The sequence below is a fragment of the Somniosus microcephalus genome, chromosome 4 (assembly GCF_052327205.1).
Source record: "Somniosus microcephalus isolate GS21.2 chromosome 4, FLI_Smic_1.0, whole genome shotgun sequence".
NCBI classification, from domain to species: domain Eukaryota; kingdom Metazoa; phylum Chordata; class Chondrichthyes; order Squaliformes; family Somniosidae; genus Somniosus; species Somniosus microcephalus.
The window spans coordinates 132363278-132383085 of record NC_140990.1 but is presented as its reverse complement, the minus strand read 5'-3'; the positions used below and the strand labels follow the sequence as shown (position 1 = coordinate 132383085).

Genomic DNA, 19808 nt, shown 5'->3' with positions numbered 1-19808 from the left:
AGTTTAAAAGAAACAGTCCCTGACCAGAGATTGTTGGATGCTGACACTCGGTGCTCACAAAGATAGAATGACCCATTCCCCTGGCACCAACAGCCAGCACCTCGATCACAGCAAACATTCACAAATCAATGGCAATATAACTTGTAGAAGGAGCTTTACTCTGTATCTAACCCGTGCTGTACCTGCCCTGGGAGTGTTTGATGGGACAGTGTAGAGGGGGCTTTACTCTGTATCTAACCCATACTGTACCTGCCCTGGGAGTGTTTGATGGGACAGTGTAGAGGGAGCTTTACTCTGTATCTAACCCGTGCTGTACCTGCCCTGGGAGTGTTTGATGGGACAGTGTAGAGGGAGCTTTACTCTGTATCTAACCCGTGCTGTACCTGCCCTGGGAATTTTTGATGGGACAGTGTAGAGGGAGCTTTACTCTGTATCTAACCCGTGCTGTACCTGCCCTGGGAATGTTTGATGTGATGTTGTAGAGGGAGATTTACCCTGAATCTAACGCATGCTGTATCTGCCCGGGATGTTTTCCTAGAACAGTATGTAATGGAACCAACCAGCGAGCAAGCTATCTTGGATCTGGTACTATGTAATGAGACAGAATTAATAAATGATCTCATACTAAACGATCCTCTTGGAATGAATGATCATAGCATGGTTGAATTTCAAATTCTGTTGGAGGGTGAGAAAGTTGTATCCCAAACCATTGTCCTGATCTTAAACAAAGGCAATTATAAAGGCATGAGGGCAGAACTGGCTAAAGCGGACTGGAAAAACAAATTAAATGGTAAGGAAGTTGTAATGCAGTGGCTAACATTTAAGGAGATATTTCATAACTCTCAACAAAAATATATTCCAGTGAGAAAGAAAGATTTTAAGAGAAGGGAGCACCATCCATAGCTAACTAAGGAAGTAAAGGGTGGTATCAAAATGGAAACAAAGGCATACAATGTTGCCAAGATTGGTGGGAGACCAAAGGATTGGGAAATGTTTTAAAACCAGCAAAGGATGACTTAAAAAATAATAAAGAGAGAGAAGATGAATTATGAGAGTCAGCTGGCAAGAAACATTAAAACAGATAGTAAGAGCTTCTACAGGTATATAAAAAGGAAGAGGGTAGCTAAAGTAAACATTCGTCCCTTAGAGGATGAGACTGGGGAATTAATAATGGGGAATGGGGAAATCGCAGAGACTCTGAACAAATATTTTGCATCTGTTTTCACTTTAGAAGACAAAACCAACATCCCAATAATGGATAATCAAGGGGCCACAGGGAGTGAGGAACTAAAGACAATCACTATCACTATAGTACTCGGTAAAATAATGGGACTAAAAGACGACAAGTCCCCTAGACCAGAGGGCTTACATCCCAGCGTCTTAAAAGAAGTGGCTGCAGAGATAGTGGATGCATTGTTTGCAATATACCAAAATTCCCTGGACACTGGAGAGGCTCCAGCGGATTGGAAAACCACTAATGTAACACCCCTATTTAAGAAAGGAGGGAGACAGAAAGCAGGAAACTATAGACCAGTTAGCCTAACATCTGTCGTTGGAAAAATGCTGGAGTCCTTCATTAAGGAAGCAATAGCAGGGCATTTAGAAAAACATACTGCAGTCAAACAGAGTCAGCATGGTTTTAGGAAAGGGAAATTATGTTTAACAAATTTGCTGGAGCTCTTTGAGGATGTAACAAGCAGGGTGGACAAGGTTGAGCCAGTGGATGTGGTGTATTTGGATTTCCAGAAGGCATTCGATAAGGTGCCACATAAAAGGTTACTGCATAAGATAAGAACTCACGGAATTGGGGGTAATATATAAGCATGGATGGATAGAGAATTGGCTAACTAACAGAAAGCAGAGAGTTGGGATAAATGGGTCATTTTCTGGTTGGCAAACGGTAACTAGTGGGGTGCCACAAGGATCGGTGCTGGGACCCCAACTATTTACAATCTACATTAATGACTTGGATGAAGGGATCGAGTGTACAGTAGCCATGTTTGTGGATGATGCAAAGATGGGTGGGAAATCAAGTTGTGCAGAGGACTCAATGAATCTGCAAAGGGATATAGACAGGCTAGTTGAGTGGGCAAACATTTGGCAGATGGAGTATAATGTGGGAAAATGCGAGGTTATCCACTTTGGCAGGAAAAATAAAAAAACAAACTATTATTTAAATGGAGAGAGATTACAAAATGCTACAGCTCAAAGGGACCTGGGGGTCCTTGTGCATGAAATACAAAAAGTTAGCATGCAGGCACAGCAAGTAATCAAAAAGGCAAATGGAATGTTGGCCTTTATTTCAAGGGGGTTGGAGTATAAAAGCAGGGAAGTCCTGCTACAACTGTACAAGGTATTGGTGAGACCACACCTTGAGTACTGCGTACAGTTTTGGTCTCCTTATTTAAGGAAGGATATACTTGCATTGGAGGCAGTTCAGAGATGATTCACTAGGTTAATTCCAAAGATGAGGGGTTTGACTTATGAGGAAAGGTTGAGCAGGCTGGGCCTGCACTCATTGGAATTTAGAAGAATGAGAAGTGATCTTATCGAGACATATAAGATACTGAGGAGGTTCAACAAGGTAGATGCAGAGAGGATATTTCCCCTCATTGGAAAATCTAGAACTCGGGGGCACAGTTTCAGAATAAAGGGTCGCCCTTTTAGAACTGAGATGAGGAGGAACTTCTTCTCTCAGAGGGTCATAAATTTGTGGAATTCTCTGCCCCAGAGAGCTGTGGAGGCTGGGTCATTAAATACATTTAAAGTGAAGATAGACAAATTTTTGCAAGATAAGGGAGTGAAGGGTTATGGGGAGCGGGCGGGGAAGTGGCTTTGAGCCCAACATCAGCCATGACCTTATTGAATGGCGGAGCAGGCTCGAGGGGCCAAGTGGCTTATTCCTGCTCCTATTTCTTATGTTCTTATGCCCTGGCAGTGTCTGATGGGAGAGTGTAGAGGGAGCTTTACTCTGTATCTAGCCCGTGCTGTACCTGTCCTGGGAGTGTTTAATGGGGCAATGAAGAGGGTACTTTACTCTGTATCTAACCTGTACTGTACCTGCCCTGGGAATATTTGATGGGACAGTGTAGAGGGAGCTTTACTCTGTATCTAACCCGTACTGTACCTGCCCTGAGAGTATTTGATGGGACAGTGTAGAGGGAGCATTACTCTGTATACAAACTGTGTCATCCCTGCCTGGGAGTGTATGATGGGACCTGGAAGATTGAGACATGATCTTATTGAAACATATAAAATTCTGAGGGGGATTGACAGGGTAGATGCTAAGTGGTTGTTTCCCCTGGCTGGAGAGTCTAGATCTAGGGTGCATAGTCTCGGGATAAGAGGTCAACCATTTAAGACTGAGATGAGGAAGAATTTCTCCACTCAGGGTTGTGAATCTTTGGAATTCTCTACCCCAAAGGGCTGTGTAACTCAGTCGTTGAGTATATTCAAAGCTTAGAAGATTTTTGGACTCTAGTGGAATCAAGGGTTATGTGGATCAGGTGGGAAAGTGGAGTTAAGGTCGAAGATCAGCCATGATCTCATTGAATGGCGGAGCAGGATCAAGAGGCCGTATGGTCGACTCCTGATCCTAATTCTTATGTTCTTAAGGTGACCACTGTTTTTCTTTGTTCATTCAGGAGGCCAGCATTGATTGCCCATCTCTAATTGCCCTCGAAGGTGGTTGTAAGCAGCCTTCTTAAATACAACTGCATGGCTTGCCAGGCTATTTCAGAGGGCTGTTAAGAACATAAGAACATAAGTAATAAGAGCAGGAGTAGGCCATAGAGCCCCTCGAGCCTGCTCCGCCATTCAATAAGATCTTGGCTGATCTTCTGCCTCAACTCCAGTTTCACGCACTATCCCCATATTCCTTGATTCCCCATGAGTCCAAAAATCTTTCTATCTCAGCGTTGAATATGCTCAAAGACTCAGCATTCACAGCCCTCTGGGGCAGAGAATTCCAAAGGTTCACAACCATCTGAGTGAAGAAATTATTCTCATCTCAATCTTAAATGGCCGACCTCTTATCCTGAGACTATGCCCCCTATACCTGAGACATCTTCCACCTAGATGGACAAGGGCAGCAGGCGCATGGGAACAACACCACCTCCAAGTTCCCCTCCAAGTCACGCACCATCCTGACTTAGAAGTATATCGCTGATCCTTCATCGTCGCTGGGTCAAAATCCTGGAACTCCCTAACAGCACTGTGGGAGTACCATCAAAACACGGACTGCAGTGGTTCAAGAAGGCGGCTCACCACCACCTTCTCAAGGGCAAATAGGGATGGGCAATAAATGCTGGCCTAGCCAGCGGCGCCCACATCCCATAAACTAATTTTTTAACAAGTTCTAGACACTGCAGCCAGGGGAAACAACCTCTCAGCATCTACCCTGTCAATCCCCTTCAAAATCTTGTATGTTTCAATGAGATCACCTCTCATTCTTCTAAACTACAGAGATTATAGGCCTAATTTTACACAATCTCTCATCATAGGACAGCCCTCTCATCCCAGGAATCAATCTAGTGAACCTTCGTTGCACTGCCTCCAAGGCAAGTATATCCTTTCTTAGATAAGGAAATCAAAACTGCACAGTACTCTAGGTGTGGTCTCACCAAGGCCCTGTACAATTGTAGCAAGACTTCCTTAATCTTATACTCCAACCCCCTTGCAATAAAGGCCAACATGCCATTTGCCTTCCTTATTGCTTGCTGTACCTGCATGCTAGCTTTCTGTGTTTCTTGCACGAGGACACCCAAATCTCTCTGAACACCAACATTTGAAAGTTTCTCACCATTTAAAAAGTATTCTGTTTTTCTATTCTTCCTACCAAAGTGAATAACCTCACATTTCTCCACATTATACTGCATCTGCCACCTTATTGCCCACTCACTTAGTCTATCTATATCCCTTTGCAGACTCTTTGTGTCTCCTCACAGCTTACTGTTCCACCTAGCTTTGTATCATCAGCAATCTTGGATACATTACACTCAGTCCGTTCATCTAGGTCATTAATATAGATTCTAAATAGCTGAGGCCCCAACACTGATCCTTGCGGCACCGAACTAGTTACAGCCTGCCAACCTGAAAAAGATCCGTTTATCCCTACTCTCTGTTTTCTGTCCGTTAACCAATTCTCTATCCATGCTACTATATTATCCCCAACCGCATGAGCCCTAATCTTGTGTAATAACCTTTTATGTGGCACCTTATCGAAGGCCTTTTAAAAATCCAAATATATTACATCCACTGGTTCCCCTTTATCTAACCTGCTAGTTACATCCTCAAAAAACTCTAATAAATTTATCAAACACGATTTCCCTTTCATAAAACCATGTTGACTCTGTCTAACCATGTTATGATTATCTCAGTGCCCTGATCCCACTTCCATAACAATGGATTCCAGCATTTTCCTGATGACTGATGTCAGGCTAACTGGCCTGTAGTTCCCTGTTTTCTCTCCCCCCTTTCTTGAACAGCGGTGTTACATTTGCTACCTTCCAATCTGCTGGGACCGTTTTAGAATCTGGGGAATTTTGGAAGATCAAAACCAATGCATCCACTGTCTCTGCAGCCACCTCTTTTAGAACCCTAGGATGTAGGCCGTCAGGTCCAGGGGATTTGTCGGCTATTCGTCCCACTAGTTTCTCTAGTACTTTTTCTCTACTTATATTATTTATGTTAAGTTCCTCACCCTCATTAGACCCTTGGTTTCCCACAATTTTTGGTATGCTTTTTGTGTCTTCTACTGAGAAGACAGATACAAAATATTTGTTTAACGTTTCTGTCATTTCCTTATTCCCCATAATAATTTCTCCTATCTCAGCCTCTGATCGATTGAATCCCTTTCCACATACAGAGCAGTGAATGGATTCTCCCCATTAGGAACATGCTAGTGTGTCAGTAGGTGAGATGGGGCAGGCTCGAGGGGCCATAAGGCCTACTCCTGCTCCTAATCCTTTTCATAGAATCATAGAAATTCACGGCACAGAAGGCGGCCATTTTGGCCCATCGTGTCCGCACCGGCCGGCAAAGAGTTATCCGGCCTAATCCCACTTTCCAGCTCTTGATCTGTAGTCTTGTGGGTTACGGCTCTTCAAGTGTACATCCAAGCACTTTTTAAATGTGGTTAGGGTTTCTCCCTTTCAGGCAGTGAGTTCCAGACCCACACCACCCTGTGCATGAAGACATTTTCCCTCAAATCTCCTCTAAGCCTTCTACCAATTACTTTAAATCTATGCCCCCTGGTTGTTGACCCCTCTGCTAAGGGAAATGTGTCCTTTCTATCCACTCTATCTAGGCCCCTCATAATTTTATACACCTCAATTAAATCTCCCCTCAGCCTCCTCTGTTCCAAAGAAAACAAACCCAGCCTATCCAATCTTTCCTCATAGCTAAAATTCTCCAGCCCAGGCAACATCCTCGTAAATCTCCTCTGCCCCTCTCTCGTGCAATCACATCCTTCCTGTAATGTGGTGACCAGAACTGCACGCAGTATTCTAGCTGTAGCCGAACTAGTGTTTTATACAATTCAAGCATAACCTCCCTGCTCTGAAAGGGTGGTAGGGGCAGAGACCCTCATCATAATTATAAAGTACTTGGACGTACACTTGAAGTGCTGTAACCCACAAGGCTACAGAACAAGAGATGGAAAGTGGGATTAGGCCGGATAGCTCTTTGTCAGCCGGCATGGACAAGATGGGCCAACTGGCCTCCTTCTGTGCTGTAAATTTCTATGATTCTATGATTCTTTACACAGAGAGTTGTGAGGCTGTGGAATTCACTTCCAGGGTCAGTAGTTGGGGCACAAAGTTCTGTGGTGACAAGTGGTCCTCATGTTATTATCCAAGACCGGCCTCAGCCCAGTCACTTGCTCCAAATGTTGATGCAATGGTTCAAGCTGAGAGTTGCCAGGGATCAGGAGCAGCAGTAGCTGGAAATAAAATCTAAATGTAAGTAAGTACCGATATAGATTATCTTCATCTTTTTCTAGTTTAGTAACTGTTGCTGAATGTGGCCCTCGCCAAGGGCCAGGATAGCGGGTCAGGCCCACCTTGGAAAATGAGTTTGACTCCCCTGCGGTTGTTCTCCTTCGAGCAGAGAAGCCCAAGAGGAGATTTGAGAGAGGTGTTTAAAATCAGGAAGGATTTAGATGGAGTGAATAAAGAGAAACTGCTTCCAGCGACTGAAGGGTCGATGACCAGAGGGCACAGATTGAAGGTGATTTGCAAAAGAACCAGAGGCGACATGAGAAAAAACCTTTTCACACAACGAGTGGTCAGGATTTCCCTTCAAAAGGGAATTGGATAAATACTTGAAGGAGAAAACATTGCAGGGGTTTGGGGAATGACCGGGGGAGTGGGACTAACTGGATTGCTCTTCGAAAGAGCCAGCACAGGCTCGATGGGCAGAATAGCCTCCTTCTGTGCTGTACTATTCGATGATTGTATGACAATCTCTTCTATTTTAATATTTATAATGTTATTGTCGACAGCACTTCCCACAGTTGGAATCTGAGCATCACCCACAGGCGTGTAGACTGATGTGAAACCATTTTTAACAGTTTACTGACTCCTGATGGAGCTGGAAAAGCTTTTGCTATTATTACCACAATTGGGCACCATCAGCTTTTCCAAAGATCTCTGAGCTTCTCCAATGGCGCTTTCATCTCCCTCCATTGTGGGTGATATTTCTCCCTATTCTCCTGTAAACTGAATCCATTTTGATCTGAACTGAGTTCAATGTGAGACAGTTCGGGGAGTCAGGCATCATTCACCCCTAGACCTACACTGACAGGTTAAACCCCAGACAGTTCCTGAGTAAGGATTCCTCTGATTCCTCACCATATATATGCCAGGATTCTGAAACCCAGCTTTCTCACAGTCCACTCCTGGAGGCCCCACTCCCTGAGCCTACAACCTTCAGCAGGGTCAGTGGTGGAGTTCCACTGTGGGAGTGATCCCAGAGTAACTGTCGGGATCGCAACCCGTGGATGTTCCGGGTCATGTATTTTGAGTTATCCTGGTGTCTAACACACACACATCAATAAAACAGGGAATCCCTGGAAACACGCTGCAGGTCCTTCTTTATCTGGAGATCAAATGTCTGTTGTATAATTGTACCAGCAGTTAACAGGCTCCTGTGAACTCCTCCCTCTGCTATTTTAATACAGACTTTAATCAATTTATTTTAAATGGGTTTATTTTAAATGAGCTAACACCTGCCTTAAAATGGTAGACTCAGGACTATCACACACACATTTTAAATCTTCGTGGAATAATTACCAGTCATTTTTAGACTGGAAACTTAACCCTGCCGTTTCACTTTCAGTCAGGAACAGATCGCAGTTTGACACCAATCTCTGATTTGACAGCACGTTTCCAGCATTCACTGTTGTTCTTCCTGACTCTAAACACAGTTGTAAAGGAGACTTCTGTTCCGTGCCTAGGAGCTCTGACCCATGGGAGAGAGTGGCTGGGACACATTCCTTACAGGTCTCAAGATTAACTCGCACTGGGACATTGCTGTCAGAGAAACGAGAAAGACCAAAGTGCCATTTGCCCCTCTCAATTTGGCCCTGAAGGACAGAATCGAGGCTATAGTTCTGTTCCCACCGTATGATCCTCCCCCCAGATTGTCCTTTCTGAGCTCCAGCCAGGTGATGCTAAACACTCAGGTGGGAATGAGACAATGGGCTAAAAATTCAGTGGCCTGCGCCACCAGTTTGCGCCCAAAGAGGGCTTTTGCGCCACTGTGCAAACCTGCCGCCATATTTAGCGGGGCGCTAATGGCGGCGTTAGCCAGTAGCGCTGCGCCACCACCGATGATGTCATCGGTGTGCGCAGCACCCCGCTATCGCCCCGCTGGCCATATTTGGTTGCTGCCGCCTCCCCCGCGCCAGCCGCAAACAGCGACCGGTACACGGGGCCTACCTGTGCTGGTAGTGGGGCGAGTTAAGGTGGAGGTGCGGCCGGCCACTTTTTCGGCGGCCGCCTGCCCGCACCTCCTTCCCCGGCCTCCTACACCACCCCCCCGCAGCATTGCCAGCTGTTTCCAGAGAGCCCGGCACTTCTCCTTGGTGCCGGGCTCATTTGCCAGCACTCGCGAGTGGGGATCGCGCTGTTGTAGGCACCTCCCCCTTAAGAATGAGAGGAAGGCCTGCAGTACCGCAGGCTGCCGTTCCGCAGCGGGTGGCGCTGCGGCACATTACACACCGATATTCAGTTTCAGCGCCCCAAGCGGGGCGCCGAAACCCTTCTTTAGCGGCCGGCTTCCACTTGGGGCGCTGAAACTGAATTTCCCGCTGGCTCAAGTGGCTCTGCGTGCAGCGGTAATTCCGGCGCCCAGGCGAGCTGGGCGCCCCTAACTGAATTTCTAGGCCAATGTGTTTAAAGCAAAGCTGATTTATTTGACATATATCCAGAATATTAAACTCCAACCCAGTTACAGGGGTGATTAACATCAGCAGAAACAAACTCCAACTGTTAGAATGAACATGGTTCAGTCCGGGATGTGATTAACAGCAGCAATAACATCAGAATCTAACCTCTGCTGTCACTTGTGAACTTGCTGGTGTTTCAGCAGGTTGGATGAACAAGTGAATCCTTGCCCACACTCGAAGCAGGTGTACGGTCTCTCCCCAGTGTGAACTCGCTGGTGTGTCAGCAGGTGGGATGAACAAGTGAATCCCTTCCCACACACGGAGCAGGTGAATGGCCTCTCCCCAGTATGAACTCGCTGGTGTGTCAGCAGGGAGGATGAACACGTGAATCCCTTTCCACACACATAAGAACATAAGAACATAAGAAATAGGAGCAGGAGCAGGCCAATCGGCCCCTCGAGCCTGCTCCGCCATTCAATAAGATCATAGCTGATCTGATCCAGCCGCCAATCTACTATCACTGAACCATCTCCTGAATCTAACAGAATTAGACACACGAAATAGGAGCAGGATCAGGCTACATGGCCCCTGGGCCCGCTCCGCTACCAACAGGGCCATGACCGATGCGAACCTAGGCTCATGTCCAAATTCCTGAATGTTCCCCATAACCCTTTAGTCCCTTTACTTCTAGGAAACTGTCTATCTCTGTTTTAAATTTATGTAATAATGTAGCTTCTACAGCTTTTTGGGGCAGCATATTTCATGGACCTACCACCCTCTGAGTGAAGTAGTTCCTCCTCATCTCAGTTTTGAAAGAGCAGCCCCTTATTCTAAGACTATGCCCCCTAGTTCTAGATTAACCCATCATCGGGAACATCCTCCCCACATCCACCCTATCCAACCCCTTCACAAGCTTATATGTTTCAATAAGATCACCTCTCATTCTTCTGAACTCCAATGATTAGGGTCCCAATCTACTCAACCACTCCTCATATGTCCATCCCCTCATCCCCGGGATTAACCGAGTGAACCTTCTTTGTACTGACTCGAGAGCAAGTATGTCTTTTCTTAAGCATGGACACCAAAACTGTATGCAGTATTCCAGGTGCGGTCTCACCAATACCTTGTATAACTGAAGCAATACATTCCTATATTTATATTCTATCCCCCTAGCAATGAAAGCCAACATTCCATTGGCCTTCTTAATCACTTGCTGCACCTGCATACTAACCTTTTGAGTTTCGTGCACCAGGACCCCCAGATCCCTTTGTACTTCAGTACTTACAGTTTCTTGCCATTAAGATAATAACTTGCTCTACGATTTTTCCTGCCAAAGTGCATAACCTCACACTTTCCAGTGTTGTATTCCATCTGCCAAATCTCTGCCCACTTACTTAGCCTGTCTATGTCACCTTGCAGGTTTTTTATGTCCTCCTCACTCACTACCTTCCCTCCCATCTTAGTATCATCTGCAAACTTTCATATGTTACACTCGGCCCCCTGCTCAAAATCGTTAATATAGATTGTAAAGTGTTGGGGAGCAAGAACTGACCCCTGTGGAACACCACTAGTTACTGATTGCCAGTCCGAGAATGAACCATTTATCCCAACTCTCTGCTTTCTGTCAGATAGCCAATCCTCTATTCATGCCAGAATATTACCCCCAGTTCCCTGATTTTTTATCGTAAGCATTAATCTTTTCTGTGGCACCTTGTCAAATACCATTTGGAATTCTAAATACACTACGTCCACTGGTTCCCCTTTATCCACCCTATATGATACTTCCTCAAAGAACTCCAGCAAATTTGTCAAACATGACTTCCCCTTCATAAAACCATGCAGACTTTGTCCTATTAAATTATGATTATCTAAATGGCCTGTTACTGCCTCCTTAATAATGGACTCCAATATTTTACCTACCACAGATGTTAGGCTAACCGGTCTATAGTTTCTAGCCTTCTGTCTACTGCCCTTTTAAAATAAGGGCGTTACATTAGCAGTTTTCCAGTCTGCCGGGACCTTTGCTGATTCCAGGGAGTTTTGGAAAATTATTACCAATGCATCCACAATCCCTACCGACACTTCCCTCAAGACCCTAGGATGTAAGCCATCAGGTCCAGGTGGTTTATCTACCTTCAGTCCCATTATTTTACCGAGTACCACTTCCTTAGTGATTTTGATCGTGTTTAGCCCCCTGTTTGTCCAGTGTTGGGATATTCTTAGTGTTTTATACTGTAAAGACTGATACAAAATATTCATTCAGTGCTTTTGCCATCTCCATATATCCCACCATTAATTTCCCGGTCTCATCCTCTAAGGGACCAACATTTACTTTAGCCACCATTTTTCTTTTTATATAACTATAAAAACTCTTACTATCTGTTTTTATATTTTTTGCTAATTTACTTTCATAATCTATCTTCCCTTTCTTAATCAATCTTTTTGTTACTTTTTTGCTGTCTTTTAAAGTTTTCCCGATCCTCTATCCTCCCACTAGATTTGGCTACCTTATATGCCCTTGTTCTTAGTCCAATACTATCCTTAATTTCTTTACTTAGCCACGGATGGCTGTCTTTTCTTTTACACCCTTTTCTTCTCAGTGGAATATATTTTTTTTGGAAGTTGTAAAATAACTCCTTAAATGTACACCACTGATCATGCATCGTCATAACCTTTAATCTATTTTTCCAATCCACTCTACTCAATTCCGCTCTCATACCTTCATAGTCTCCTTTATTCAAGCTTAGCACGCTTGTTTGAGATCCAACCTTCTCACTGTCTAATTGAATATGGAATTCAACCATGCTATGGTCACTCATTCCAAGGGGATCCTTTATTAGGACACTTTTAATTAATCCTGTCTCGTTACACAGGACTAGATCTAAGGTTGCTTGCCCCCTGGTCGGTTCAGTTACATACTGCTCAAGAAACCCATCCCTAATACACTCAATGAACTCATCCTCAAGGCAGCCCTGCCCAATTTGATTTGTCCAATTAATATGATAGTTAAAATCCCCCATAATTATAGATGTTCCCTTATTACAATCCTCAACTATTTCCTGATTAATACTGCGTCCAACAGAGTTGCAACTGTTCGGAGGCATATAGACTACACCCACGAGTTTTTTATTCCCCTTATTATTCCTTACCTCCACGCAAACTGTTTCATTATCTTGATCTTTTGACCCAATATCATTTCTCTGTATTACAGTGATTCTTTCCTTTATTAACATAGCCACCCCACCTCCCCTTCCTTCCTGCCTGTCTTTCCTGATCGTTAAATAACCTGGGATGTTTAATTCCCAGGCATTGTCACCCTGCAGCCATGTTTCTGTAATGGCCACAAGATCATACCCATATGTAGTTATTTGCACCATTAACTCATCTATTTTGTGACGAATGCTACGTGCATTCAGATAGAGAACTTTCAAATATGTTTTGTGACACTTAGTTCCTGCTTTTGCCCTTTTTATTACTTTACCTTTTACTCCATACCTTCTGCCCCTTCCTGGCACACTCTGGTTTTTAATTTCCCTACTGCTACCTAAGTCTATGACCTTCTCTGTTGTCATTTTTATTATTTGCTCTCTAGCAACCCCCCCCCAACTAGTTAGTTTAAAGCTCTCTCTACAGCCCTAGTTATATGATCCGCCAGGACTCTAGTCCCAGCACTGGCCAAGTGAAGCCCGTCCCAATGGAACAGCTCCCTCCTGCCCCAGTACTGGTGCCAGTGTCCCAGGAAGCAAAACCCATTTCTCCCACACCAGTCTTTGAGCCACGCATTAACTCTCTAATTTTATTTGTCCTAGCCAAATTCGCTCGTGGCTCAGGTAGTAATCCAGAGATTATTACCCTTGAGGTTCTGTTTTTTAATTTGACCCCTAGCTGCTCATACTCCTTTAACAGAACCGGCTTCCTAGTCCTATCTACTAAAAGTCCCCAGAGACCAGGTAAGGCCTCACAGCGTCGGCGGGAAACCTGAGCGGCAGAGCGGGGTTTAAAAGTCCCCAGAGACCATGTAAGGTCTCACAGCGTCGGCGGGAAACCTGAGCGGCAGAGCGGGGTATAAATGTCCCCAGAGACCAGGTAAGGTGTACCAGTCTCTGAACTCGGAGGGAAGGAGAGAGGTAAAAAGTAATCCAAGTGTGACATCACCAGAAAGTGGGTAAGTGATTGGTTGGTAAGTATTTCTCCCTTTTAAGCTTAAATCTCTTTGGTTTATAGTTCTAAGGTGTGATATTCACCATCTAGAATCGGGGCAGAGGATATTTAAGAATAATATTAATAAATTTAATTAATTACATAGAATGGGAGATCAGGCAATGTGTTGCTGCTGCAATATATGGGAGCTGGTGAACACCATTGATGCTCACGGTGATCACATTTGCAGTAAGTGTTGGCTGCTCGAGGAATTCCGGCTCCGTGTTGAAGAGCTGGAGTCCGAGCTTCAAATACTGAGACACATCAGGGAGGGGGAGAGTTACCTGGACTCTGTGTATCACGAGGTAGTCACACCAATTAGATTAATTAATGCAGATGTAGTCCGTGGCCAGGGTCAGGATGGTGTGACTAGAAGTGAGGCAGGTACGGGGATCCAGGAGGTAGTTTTGGAGGAGCCGCAGCCCTTGCACTTGTCCAACAGGTTCGAGGCTCTTACTCCCTGTGAGGATGGGAACGGGGACTGCGGGGAAGATGAGCAACCTGGCCACAGCACCGTGGAGCAGGGGGACATTCAAGTGGGGGGAGTTAAAAGAAATGTTGTAGTGGTAGGGGATAGTATCGTTAGGGGGATAGATAGAGTTCTTTGCAGCCGAGAGCGAGAGTCCCAAAGGCTGTGTTGCCTACCCGGTGCCAGGGTTAAGGACATCTCCTCTGGGCTGGAGAGAAACTTGGAGTGGGAGGGGGAGGATCCAGTTGTCGTGGTCCATGTTGGTACCAACGACATAGATAGGACAAGGAAGGAGGTTCTGCTGAGGGAGTTTGAGCTGCTAGTGGCCAAATTAAAAAGCAGAACCACAAGGGTAATAATCTCTGGATTATTACCTGAGCCACGAGCGAATTTGGCTAGGACAAATAAAATTAGAGATTTAAATGCGTGGCTCAAAGACTGGTGTGGGAGAAATGGGTTCTGCTTCCTGGGACACTGGCACCAGTACTGGGGCAGGAGGGAGCTGTTCCGTCGGGACGGGCTTCACTTGGCCAGTGCTGGGACTAGAGTCCTGGCGGATCATCTAACTAGGGCTGTAGAGAGGGTTTAAATTAACTAGTTGGGGGGAGGTTCCTAGAGAGCAAATAATAAAAATGACAACAGAGAAGTTCATAGACTTAGGTAGCAGTGGGGAAATTAAAAACCAGAGCGTGTCAGGAAGGGGCAGAAGGTATGGAGTAAAGGTAAAGTAATAAAAAGGGCAAAAGCAGGAACTAAGTGTCACAAAACATCTTTGAAAGTTCTCTATCTGAATGCACGTAGCATTCGTAATAAAATAGACGAGTTAATGGCACAAATAACTACACATGTGTATGATCTTGTGGCCATTACAGAAACATGGCTGCAGGGTGACAATGCCTGGGAATTAAACATACCAGGTTATTTAACGATCAGGAAAGACAGGCAGGAAGGAAGGGGAGGAGGGGTGTCTATGTTAATAAAGTAAGGAATCACTGTAATACAGAGAAATGATATTGGGTCAAAAGATCAGGATAATGAAACAGTTTGGGTGGAGGTAAGGAATAATAAGGCGAAAAAAACACTAGTGGGCGTAGTCAATAGGCCTCCGAACAGTAGCAACTCTGTTGGACTGAGCATCAATCAGGAAATAGTTGAGGCTTGTAATAAGGGAACATCTATAATTATGGGGGATTATAACTATCATATTTATTGGACAAATCAAATTGGGCAGGGCTGCCTTGAGGATGAGTTCGTTGAGTGTATTAGGGATGGGTTTCTTGAGCAGTATGTAACTGAACCGACCAGGGGGCAAGCAACCTTAGATCTGGTCCTGTGTAACGAGACGGGATTAATTAAAAATGTCCTAGTAAAGGATCCCCTTGGAATGAGTGACCATAACATGGTTGAATTCCATATTCAATTATAGGGTGAGAAGGTTGGATCTCAAACAAGCGTGCTAAGCTTGAATAAAGGAGACTATGAAGGTATGAGAGCGGAATTGAGTAGAGTGGATTGGGAAAATAGATTAAAGGGTAAGACGATACATGATCAGTGGTGTACATTTAAGGCGTTATTTTACAACTTCCAAAAAAAATATATTCCACTGAGAAGAAAAGGGTGTAAAAGAAAAGACATCCATCCGTGGCTAAGTAAAGAAATTAAGGATGGTATTCAACTATAAACAAGGGCATATGAGGTAGCCAAATCTAGTGGGAGGATAGAGGATTGGGAAAACTTTAAAAGACAGCAAAAAATAACAAAAAGATTGATTAAGAAAGGGAAGATAGATTATGAAAGTAAATTAGCAAAAAATATAAAAACAGATAGTAAGAGTTGTTATAGTTATATAAAAAGAAAAATGATGGCTAAAGTAAATGTTGGTCCCTTAGAGGATGAGACCGGGAAATTAATGGTGGGAAATATGGAGATGGCAAAAACGCTGAATGAATATTTTACATCAGTCTTTACAGTAGAAGACACTAAGAATATCCCAACACTGGACAAACAGGGGGCTAAAGGGGGGGAGGAGCTAAACACGATCAAAATCACTAAGGAAGTGGTACTCGGTAAAATAATGGGACTCAAGTCGGATAAATCACCTGGACCTGATGGCTTACATCCTAGGGTCTTGAGGGAAGTGGCGGTAGGGATTGTGGATGCATTGGTAATAATTTTCCAAAACTCCCTGGAATCGGCAAAGGTCCCAGCAGACTGGAAAACTGTAAATGTAACACCCTTATTTATAAAGGGCAGTAGACAGAAGGCTGGAAACTATAGACCGGTTAGCCTAACATCTGTGGTAGGTAAAATTTTGGAGTCCATTATTAAGGAGACAGTAACAGGACATTTGGATAATCATAATTTAATAGGACAAAGTCAGCATGGTTTTATGAAGGGGAAGTCATGTTTGACAAATTTGCTGGAGTTCTTTAAGGAAGTAACATATAGGGTGGATAAAGGGGAACCAGTGGACGTAGTGTATTTAGACTTCCAAATGGCATTTGACAAGGTGCCACACAAAAGATTATTGCTTAAGATAAAAAATCACGGGATTGGGGGTAATATTCTGGCATGGATAGAGGATTGGCTATCTAACAGAAGGCAGAGAGTTGGGATAAATGGTTCATTCTCAGACTGGCAATCAGTAACTAGTGGTGTTCCGCAGGGGTCAGTGCTGGGTCCCCAACTCTTTACAATCTATATTAACGATTTGGAGGAGGAGACCGGGTGTAACATTTCAAAGTTTGCAGATGATACTAAGCTGGGAGGGAAAGTAGTGAGTGAGGAGGACATAAAAGACCTGCAAGGGGACATAGACAGGCTAAGTAAGTGGGCTGAGATTTGGCAGATGGAATACAATACTGGAAAGTGTGAGGTTATGCACTTTGGCAGGAAAAATCGTAGTGCAAGTTATTATCTTAATGGCAAGAAACTGGAAAGTACTGAAGTACAAAGGGATCTGGGGGTCCTGGTGCACGAAACTCAAAAGGTTAGTATGCAGGTGCAGCAAGTGAGTAAGAAGGCCAATGGAATGTTGGCTTTCATTGCTAGGGGGATAGAATATAAATATTGGGAGGTATTGCTTCAGTTGTACAAGGTATTGGTGAGACCGCACCTGGAATACTGCGTACAGTTTTGGTGTCCATACTTAAGAAAGGACATACTTGCTCTCGACTCAGTACAAAGAAGGTTCACTCGGTTAATCCCGGGGATGAGGGGATGGACATATGAGGAGATGTTGAGTAGATTGGGACTCTACTCATTGGAGTTCAGAAGAATGAGAGGCGATCTTATTGAAACATATAAGATTGTGAAGGGGTTGGATCGGGTGGATGCGGGGAAGATGTTCCCGATGATGGGTGAAAGTAGAACTAGGTGGCATAGTCTTAGAATAAGGGGCTGCTCTTTCAGAACTGAGATGAGGAGGAACTACTTCACTCAGAGGGTGGTAGGTCCATGGAATATGCTGCCCCAAAAAGCTGTAGAAGCTAAATCATTACATAAATTTAAAACAGAAATAGACAGTTTCCTAGAAGTAAAGGGAATTAAAGGTTTTGGGGAGCGGGCAGGAATTTGGACATGAGTCTAGTTTCGGATCGGTCATGGCCCTGTGGGTAGCGGAGCGGGCCCAGGGGCCGTGTAGCCTGATCCTGCTCCTATTTCGTGTGTCTAATTCTGTTAGATTCAGGAGATGCTTCTGTGATAGTGGATTGGCTGTTAGGATCAGATCAGCCATGATCTTATTGAATGGCGGAGGAGGCTCGAGGGGCCGATTGGCCTACTCCTGCTCCTATGTCTTATGTTCTTATGTTCTTATGTTTGTACCAACATGGACCACGACAACTGGATCCACCCCCTCCCACTGCAAGTTACTTTCCAGCCCAGAGGAGATGTCCTTACCCCTGGCACCGGGTAGGCAACACAGCCTTCGGGACTCTCACTCTCGGCTGCAGAGAACTCTATCTATCCCCCTAATAATACTATCCCCTACCACTACAACATTTCTATTTACTCCCCCCTCTTGAATGGCCCCCCGTTCCACGGTGCTGTGGCCAGGTTGCTCATCCTCCCTGCAGTCACTGCTCCTGTCCCCACAGGGAGTAAGAACCTCGAACCTGTTGGTCAAGAGCAAGCGCTGTGGCTCCTCCAGCTCTACCTCCTGGATCCCCGTACCTGCCTCACTCGTAGTCACCCCGTCCTGGCCCTGACCATGGGCTACATCTGAATTACTTAACTTCACAGGTGTGACCACCTCCTGATACACAGAATCCAGGTACTTCTCCCCCTCCCTGATGTGTCGCAGTGTCTGAAGCTCAGACTCCAGCTCATCAACACGGAGCTGGAGTTCCTGTAGCAGCAGACACTTGTCACAGACGTAATCACCGTGAGCCTCAATAGGGTTCACCAGCTCCCATATCTCGCAACAGTAACACATCACCTGCTGAATTCTATTTAATTAATTAAATTTTTTATTGTTAGTTATGGACACCCTCTGCCCGATTTTAGATTCTAGTATCCCCTTTAATTAATGGGATTTAAATTAAATCAATCCCTCTAGTTACACCAGTTAAATGGTTTACCAACAGTCACTCTGCACCAGAAAGGCCTTGGTACACCACAGCAACCTTAAAAACTATAAACCAAAGACTTAAAGTTTTAAAACGAGAGAAATACTCCAACAAATCACCTACCTGTTTTGTGGTGATGTCACACCTTGAATACTATTTACCTCTCTCCTTGCCTGAGATTGGAGTTTGGTACACCTACCTGAGCCTCTGGGGCCTCTTGTAGTCGCTCTGCCGCGCTGCTCAGCCTCCACCCGCTGCCGATGCCGCACTGAGGCCTACCTGAGCCTCTGGCAGGTGAACGGCCGCTCCCCGGTGTGAACTTGCTGGTGTGTCAGCAGATCCGTTTTTCTTTTAAATCTCTTGCACAGTCAGAATACATAAAATGTCTCTTATCAGTATGAATAAGTTGGTGTCTCAGCAGGTTGGATGACTGAGTGAATCCCTTCCCACATTCAGAACAGGTGAATGGTCTCTCCCCAGTGTGAATGCGCTGGTGTATAGTAAGGTCAGATGATCGCCTGAACCCAGTCCCGCAGTGAGAGCACCTGAACGGTCTCTTGTCAGTGTCAACACGTTGATGACTCATCAGGACCCCGGAACTTTTATAGCACTTCCCGCAGTTCAAGCATTTAAAAGGTCTCTCCCCCAGTGTGCACTCGCTGGTGTGTCAACAGGTCAGATGACTGAGTGAATCCCTTCCCACACACGGAGCAGGTGAATGGCCCCGCCCCAGTGTGAACCCATCGATGAGTTTCCAGCTCAAACGGGTAGTTGAATCGCTTCCCACAGTCCCCAGATTTACACAGTTTCTGCCCAGTGTGACTGCACTTGTGTCTCGACAGGCTAGAGGATTGGCTGAAGCCTCGTCCACACACAGAACACGTGTAAGGTTTCTCCACGCTCTGAACGGTGCTTTCTGCTTCCATGTTCAAAGGTCCTGGTGAATTGAATGACTGTCAGATCTTGCAGTGATGTTTGATTTGAGATTCTCGTCTGCAAATCCTCCCCTTCTAACACCCTGTAAAATGAATTTAAAACTGGAAAAAGGGAGGGTGAGCGAGAACCCACAAAAACACAAAGGCAGATTGTGAAATTGAGCTGAATGAATCTGGGAATTTGTGGGGCCGGCACTGGAACAAAGTGACCATGAAAGCTGCCGGATTGTCGTAAAAACCCAACTGGT

General features: G+C 44.9%; 1 protein-coding gene across 1 annotated transcript; it reads right to left on the bottom strand.

Annotated features, from left to right (window-relative positions):
- Positions 1 to 9561: 9561 nt before the first annotated feature.
- Positions 9562 to 19551, bottom strand: LOC147119784 (uncharacterized). Its single transcript, XM_085983779.1, has 3 exons — positions 19282 to 19551; positions 19009 to 19115; positions 9562 to 9808 (listed from the first exon to the last, which is right to left on the bottom strand). The coding sequence occupies exons 1-3, from the start codon at positions 19549 to 19551 to the stop codon at positions 9562 to 9564; spliced, it is 624 nt and encodes a 207-aa protein (XP_085839905.1).
- Between the last annotated feature and the right edge of the window lie 257 nt (positions 19552 to 19808).

Bases quoted from the DNA above. Each gene is read 5' to 3' on its own strand.
- LOC147119784 (XM_085983779.1), bottom strand. From the start codon at position 19,551: ATGGAAGCAGAAAGCACCGTTCAGAGCGTGGAGAAACCTTACACGTGT. The intron at 19,116-19,281 runs GTGCACACTGGG...ACTATACACCAG, and splicing joins ACCTGTTGACACACCAGCGA to CGCATTCACACTGGGGAGAG. The intron at 9,809-19,008 runs TTTTATGTATTC...CCTATTTCTTAT, and splicing joins ATTCATACTGATAAGAGACA to GTTCTTATGTTCTTATGTGT.